This window comes from Ochotona curzoniae, unplaced genomic scaffold (assembly GCF_017591425.1).
Source record: "Ochotona curzoniae isolate NIBS_2020 unplaced genomic scaffold, NIBS_Ocur_1.0 scaffold_3835, whole genome shotgun sequence".
Classification (NCBI taxonomy): Eukaryota; Metazoa; Chordata; class Mammalia; order Lagomorpha; family Ochotonidae; genus Ochotona; species Ochotona curzoniae.
Window position 1 is genome coordinate 20,416,658 of NW_024467114.1, and position 7,744 is coordinate 20,424,401.

The window sequence follows — 7,744 nt, forward strand, 5'->3', positions numbered from 1 at the left end:
CAAACGGCTGTCCAGCCTGCAGTCTATCAGAACTCCACAAGCGCCACCTCTACCTTTACACTTAAACTCTGGCAAGCCATCCCCCCAACTGGGGCATAAACCTGGGGGGGGGGGGGTTGGGGTTCAAGGGCGGAGGGAACCCACTGGCTACACATACACAACACCTGCAGGCCAGAAAATGTGAAACAAGTTAACAGCCTGTGTATTTAGACTGTTTATTTATATGCTAAAAACCACTCAGAAAAATATCTTGCATTTCAAATAACAAAGCCAAGAGAAATAACTGTTAAACTAGTAATAAGCTTGCAAGAATGTAAGTAAGTTATTATTTCAGTAACTAGGAAAACACCTGGACAACACAAAGTCTTTCCCCAAGACTATGAAAACCGGATTTGAAACTGTACTCTCAAAAAGTAACTTAGCAAGTAGAAATGTCTCAGAAAAATGTCAGTTGCCTAGTTCACATTATACAGAGTATGAAATGGGACTCAGGAGTGGAAAATGTGAATGAAATGGCCTGTTCTTTTTCCAATATGTGGGGGAGGAAAGGAAATGAAGGGCTATTTGGAAGGGTTACTTGGAGGAATAACTAAGAAAACTGAAACATATTCAAAAAATGAATTTCCTTGAACTTCAGCAGTCTGTAGTCCCGCTCCCTCCCTTTTCCAGGGACCCTACCCAGCCTTCCCACCTCCTCGGGAGGGCGCCCTTCCCAGACGTTCTCTAAACCCTTCTCCTAAAAATTCTGCCCAAATTCCAAGCCAAGCTTCCGATCCTGCAAGGACCCCAAGAAAGCTACCCGCCATCCACGGGCCCTCTGGCTGCACCCGGGTAAAAGCAACCCCAAAGGCGGAGAGGAGAACGCGAGCAAAAGCGATGCGGCTTCCCAGAGCTGCAGCAGCGGCCGCCGCCTCCACCGCAGCCCCAGCCTGCTGCATCCTTCTTCCTCCCTCCACTGCCGCCGCCCTCCCGGACCGGCCCACACGGCACCCGCGCCCCGGCGCGCACACGTCCCCACCCACCCACCCACCCACCCTCCCCGCGAAGAGACCGCCACCGAGGGGGCCGGCGGGCCCGGCGAAGCCAGCGGCGGAACTAAGGGTCACCCGCCTCGGGGCTGCTCCGATCGCCGAGGCCGGGGCTCCGAGGCTGCCCGCGCCCGGGGCCCGCCCGCCGCCCGCCGCCCGCCGCCCGCCGCCCGCCGCAGCACAGGAAATGCCGCCGCCTCGGCTCTGCTCCGGTTCAATTCAAACTGTCACCGCCGCAGCCTCCCCTCCCCCCGGGCCCGCCGCCGCCGCCGCGCCCCGGGGCCCGCCGTCGCCCCCCACCCCTGCGCCCCTCCCGAGGGCCCCCCGCCTCTCCTCGGGGCGCTGCCCCCCGCCCGGGCCAGCGGACGCTCAGGCCCCCTCCGCGTCCGGAGCCGCCGGCCTCGAGTCGTGGCGGCCCAAGGCTGAGACTCACCCATGGTGCTGCTGTTGACGCTCCTCTCCTCAGCAGCAGCGGATCTCGCACTGAGCGACATCCCCTCCCCCCTCCGCGACCAGCCCCGGCGCAGCGCAGCCCGCCGATTCTCCAAAGCCGCCTACGCCGATTTCGCGGCGCAGCCGCCCGGCGTCGCTGCCCAGCTTACGCAAGCGACAGCGGGCGGACTCCTCCACTGGCTCTCGCCCTACTCCGCTCCCTCCTCCGCCGCCCGCCTCCTCAGTCGAGGCTTCCGGACCGAGGCGAGTCGGGCTTCGATCTCGCGAGATTAGCCTCTGTCCTGCCCTCGCCGCTTTGCTCCTTGTAAAGCATGACTTCATTGGCGTCAGCGCCGTGCTGCTGCTCGGGCTTGGCCGCCATGTTTCAATTGGCCGGATTTAGAAAACCGCCCCCCCATCCCGCCTCCCGGGGTCAAGGATAGTCGTGATGTGTTTCTTCACCACTGACACTTAAGGTTAACCGTGTCACATTTCCCGGTGAAAATTCTGAGGACGCTGGGAGGGAGTAGTCGGTGGGATGTGAGGGTGGGGTCTTGCCCGGATTAAAGATGGCCGCCACCAGGGCCGCCCCGCGCAGTTTCACGTCAGGGCTGGGAGCTGCGGGTGCCGTCGGGTAGGTCCCAGCGCCTCTTACGGAATTGGCGTAAGGCGAAAAGATTGCTGCTGGAAGAGGCTGACTGGGGTGGGGACCCTGGCGACGTCCGGGCTGCTCGCTGCCGACCGGTGGGTGGGTTTGTGAAAGGGACACTTGGGGGCAGGTGTCCATGCTCGCATCCGTCCGCGCAGCCTCGGCTTCCGTGACTTTCCGAGTGAAAAGTGAGAGTAGGCCCCGGTTTGTCCCGACGTTTCCCTCGCGCTGTCACTTGCTGGCGGCCTGGCACATTCCTGCAGTCTGCAGCTACAGCCTCCAGCTGTGGTCTCGCCACTGTCCCTCGGGTATGGGGTCACTTCGATGGTGCGCGCCTCTGTCCCAGTGGGCTCACGCTGTAGTTGAGGAGATGAATGGACACGGCGTGAAACTGTTGGGTAGCAACTTGTGTTACCTTGGAGCCTGGTGAAAATCACCTGACTGATTTCCAGGGACCCAGGCAGGGTCTTGGGTGGCTTTCTTGAAGCCAATGGCCATCTTCCTCACTTAGTTCATGAAGGTGAATGAGCTTTAAGCTATTAGGAGGTTTAAATACCAAGTTCTATGCAAGAAGCAGTGAGTGTTCAACAGTAGGACAAGGGAGCAAGTTACATTGTTGAACAAAGTGAAAGAAAAGTGATAAACTGAAAGTTTGAATAAAACCACGCAGAGTTAACTAGCAAAGTGGGTTACAAGTTGCAGAAGAGTGCTGTAAACAGAAGCTTTAAAATGTGAGGTCAATGCTGTGTAAGGAAATGATAGGGAATAAATTCAGAATAACGGATACAAAGAGATGAGAAGGGCCTGTAACCGGAAAGGTTCAGTTGTATCTATAATATTTTCTGCCATAGTCATCTGCAGAAAATGTGGCAAAAAAGGTTAAGATTTGTTAAAACTTTGTGGAAGGTACATGAATGCTCACTTGTAATTTTGTAAATATTTCCAAATAATTTGTAAAGGAAGAACATTTTTCCTAATGTAACCTTGGGAGGGGGGGTATGTGTGCTGTTCAATAAGGTTTTTTTTTTTTTACTAAATTCCTCATAAAATGTTCTGTTACTGTTTTAAGTTTATAAAATTTCAAAGGAACATTTTAGCTTAGTAATTTTTTTTTTTACAAAAATAAAAGCAACAGCGTAGCAGTAAGAATACACAGGAGCCCTCTGAGTTAGACTGCAAGAGTTCAAATCCGTGTCACCATTTCTTAGACACACAGTCAAGGACAAGTTGCTTACCGTGTCTGTGATCCAGTTTCCTCATCTCTAATACTTCTGTATTTTTGTTAAATAACACATGTGTCCACTATGTACTAGATGCTTAATAAATATTGCCTACATGTAAATCCATTTCAGGTGTAAAATTAAGCCAAGTACTCTTACTAACATGTGATTGTATATAAAGAAGAAAATATTTGCCTTGCATAAAGAGACAAAGTTTGAGAACTGTTGCACTACCACATATTGTGGATGTTCAGTGTGATGTGCTCAACAGTGACCGTTTTCCAAGGTTTTGGCACACAGCTACTTAATATTTCTTAATTGAATTTTTCCTCAAAATGCTCTGACTTCAGGGCAGACATTTGGCACCCTGGTTAAGATGCTGTTGAGGACACCCCCATCCCAAATTGGAGTACCTAGGTTTAGGTTATGGCTCAAGTCCCAGTAGAGCAAACCCTGGGAAGCGATGGCTGAGGAACTGGGGTCCCTGTCACACACGTGGGAGTCCAGAGCTGAGTTCCTGGTTCCTGGCTTTGGACTTGGCTAACCCTAGCAGGCATTTGCGGAGTAAAACCATTGAATGGGAATTCTCTGTTTCTCTGCCTCAAATGAAAATAGTACATTTGATTCTTTTTCCTTTTTTAACATGGCCAGACTTCGTATCTGAATAAGTTTTTAAAAATGGTATATCTGAATTTGCAAAAATCAAAGTAATCTTTAGATGACTGTGCTTTGTCAACTGTGGAGTATTATACAATAATCTTATGTTGGTCGTTATCTATGGTAAGTATGGATCAGCATCCTATCCTTGATAGGAACAATCAGGAACATCTATAATAATCTGTTAGTTGAAATGAAGATAAAGTTTTTCATAGCCAGGCATTTCACTATACTTCTATTAACTATGTTACTTGAAAGTCAAAGTGAGAGAGAGGGAGAGATAAAGAGCTTGCATGCACTGTTCACTCCCCAGATGGCTGCAATGGCTGGAGCTCAGTCCATCTGAAGCTTTTTCTGAGTCTCCCATGTGGATGCAGGGTCGCAAGGACTTGGGCCATCCTCCTCTGATCTCCCAGGCCATTACCAGGAAGCTGGATGGGAAATTGAGCCAGCAGGACACCAGAACTGGTACCCCTATGGAATGCTTGTACCACGGGTAGAGAATTGGTTTGTTACGCCACCACATTGGCCCCTTGTTAAATATTTCTTTTCTTTTCTTTTTTTTTTTTTTTAAGATTTATTTTTATTATTTTTTATTGGAAAGGCAGATACACAGAGAGGAGGAGACAGAAAGGAAGATCTTCCGTCCGATGGTTCACTCCCCAAGAAACCACAACGGCCGATACTGTGCATGCGCGTGCAAGGTGAGGGCTTTAACCATCACGCTATCACGCTGGACCCCTTATTAAATATTTCTTAAATGAGTAACCAAGATTCAAAGAAGTTAAGTGATTTCATTCAAGATTTTGAAAATTCTGTCTAGGCCTGAGATAGTACAGAGAAATTCATGTTTTTCCAACTTGAGGCCTCAGGTATACAGACTTACTCCTCTGTTGTTTTGAATCCTGTCCTTCATTTGCCAGACATTTAGTCTGGTGAGACAGTAAGATGGCTATTAACTCTTCCAGATCCTTTTACCTGCCATGCAAGGGCTTGTGAATATTGCTTGGTCTGTACAAGTGTTCCCATTGAAACCCAACTCAGAACCTGAGAGTGGAAATGTCACCTCTTATAAAACAGATCTGACCCGTTTTCAACACTACCAAAAATTAACGGGCCTGTTGCCATTTGAGAGTGGAGCATGAGATTTCAAGTATGTATGAAATGGGCTAAAGCAATCGACAGTGTTTCCTTAATAGTAATCTCCATGAATTTAAAAAACCCTGAAGATCTTTGTAGTTCTCCTTTTAGGGACACTGAAAAAAAAGAAGAAGAAGAAGAAAGAAAAAGGAACTTTAAATAAAAACGTTTTCTTAATGGAAAAGTTATGAGTATGTAACTTATAATAGCTAAAACTAATTCAGTTCAAATTTAAAAGGTGAAAACTCATAATTCAAGATATTACACATTAGAAACAGTGTGTCATCCACAAAAAAAAAAATCTCTTAAATGTTCTTTATATGTCCATTAAAAAAAAAAAAAGCTGATTGGACCCCGCACAATGGCTCATTAGTTAATCCTTCTACAGTACCATATGGGCAGCTTATTCATGTTCTGGCTGCTCCACTGCCATCCAACTCCCTGCTTATGGCCTGGGAAGGCATTCAGGATGCCCAAAGCCTGGGGTCCTGTACTCACGTGGGAGACCCAGAAGAAGTTCCTGACTGTCGACTTCAGATCAGCTCAGCTCTGGCTATTGCAGCCACTTAGGAAGTGAACCAGCAGATGGAAGATCTTTTCTCTATAGATATGCCTTTCCAGTAACAATAAATAAGTCTTAAATAGGGCTCAATGCTGTAGCCTAGTGGCTCAAGTCCTCACCTTGAACGTGCTAGGATCCTGTATGGGCACCATTCATGTTCTGGCTTCCCCGCTTCCCATCCAGCTCTCTGCTGGCAGCCTGGGAAAGCAATTGAGGATGGCCCAAAGCCTTGGGACCCTGTGTGGGAGACTCCAGGATCATGGCTTCGGATTGGCTCAGCTCAGCCTTGCGGCTGCTTGGGGAAATAAATCAACAGATGGAAGATCTTCCTCTCTGTCTCTATTCCTTCTCTCTGTATATCTAATTTTGCAATAAGAATAAATATTTTTTTAAAAAAGATTTTGAATATTTCAACATAATGTCAAATATTTGAGGATTAGACATTGCATACTGTACACATACAATTTAAACATCACATGGCAACCCATAAGTACATGTGATTTTATGTGGATATTAAAACTATTTGGAAAAAAGGAATGGATAACAGCATACTTTTTATAAATTAAGTCTCTAAAGGGACAGAAAGTTAAGTCATGCTTCCGAAGTTATGCAACTTGGAATCTAGATCAAGCATCACTTCACCTCACAGAGGAAGAAAAGCCGTAAGACAGAATAGAAAATGAGAGAACCGTACAACCTGAAACCAAGGATTTAAACAAGCAGCAGAAAGAGCAAAGAGCTCCCATTCTCAAATTTATTTTCTCAGATGAGGTTTTTCTATTTCCCCTCTCTCCAAGTAGGGGGTTGGGGGAAGAATCAGCACAGAAATAGGATGTTTGAACGCAGGCTGCCCCAGGCGGCCTGATGTAGCTCTACTTAACACTACAGTCTCATGGAATTTTCAGATTCCAGGGCCCTCCTGGAAACAGCGTTCCTGCAGTGCTTCCCAGGACTGCCTGGGAAGAGACTCAGCACAGTTACTTTTGGGGACTGAGGGAAAGAGAAGACACTATTTGCCTCTGAGAGCTCTTGCCACTCAGCACCGCATCCTAGACCTGTCCAACCTAATCACACGGTACAAGTCCACAGAATGTTATGGGGAAAGGTCCAACGGTCGTTGAAAAACAAGCAAACAAACAGAAAAACAATCCCTTACAAGTAGAAAAGTCCATCGTCGCCAACTCTCTTTGCCATTTCCTACTACCAAATCAGAAAATGATTGAAATATGAAACAAGGACAAACAGTTATATGAGAAACCAGCTGCCTTCAGCAAGCAGCCTCAGTACACTGACTTTGGCATTGATCGAATGCCTCCTGAACGCGAACTGAATTGAACTTCAATTAGTATATGTAGATGAAGCATGCTAGGCTAGTGCCAGCTGTCATCTTAGTAAGCAGTGGGAGCCTGCACCCTCCATAACCCTGCTCTCCACGTGTGTTCCATGAGTGACTCTTTCCTGGAGATGAACCCCAGAAACCTCCTGTCTAGGAAAACAGGAAATAGGAAGAGGAAGCAAATAGCATGCCAAATTCATCTGCTGGCTTTAAGTCAGGCAGTTGCATTATCAGGGAGATTTACTGGCAGGGACAAATGCTTAGTAATAGGTAAAATGGCATGTCATTGCTTTTTTTTTAATTTGTGAGACTTCCAATACTTAAAGATTTTTATGCTGTACCTCTGATCATTTGCTATTGATTGGATTCTATTTTAAGGGATGTACTTGAGCTGTGTTAAAAAAAAATCAAAGAGCAGGCGACAGTGTTTATGACTGTTACTCTTGCCATGACCCATTCCATGGGGGTGGGGAGGAATCATGTTACATTTTATTTTGATTTTTAGTTGATGCTCTCTTTTCCCTTTGCTTGTTTCAGGAATGTGACAGTAAATGATAACATTTTCCTAGTGAACCACTATAATAGATATACAGATTCTGTGAAACCAAAGTAATGCCCATGGCTATCATCCAAAATGGTAGCCATCAGAATTAAACCCTAGACTGCAGATGTTTTTCTCTTAAGTTCTTATTCGAAATGCTACATCCTTGGCATAGTAGA

At 46.9% G+C, this 7,744-nt stretch overlaps 1 protein-coding gene across 6 annotated transcripts in view; it reads right to left on the reverse strand.

The window, feature by feature from the left end:
• The window catches only part of SEPTIN7 (septin 7), a 58,867-nt gene extending 57,111 nt beyond the window's left edge, over nucleotides 1-1,756 (reverse strand). For 2 of the 6 annotated variants that reach the window (XM_040965028.1, XM_040965029.1), the window contains exon 1: nucleotides 1,462-1,621. In XM_040965028.1, coding sequence (XP_040820962.1) covers nucleotides 1,462-1,522 — 61 coding nt within the window. In that variant the 5' untranslated portion in view covers nucleotides 1,523-1,621. Of the gene's footprint in view, nucleotides 1-1,461 lie in introns of all 6 variants that reach the window. The other 4 variants (XM_040965026.1, XM_040965030.1, XM_040965027.1 and 1 more) reach the window with 4 other exon arrangements.
• Between the last annotated feature and the right edge of the window lie 5,988 nt (nucleotides 1,757-7,744).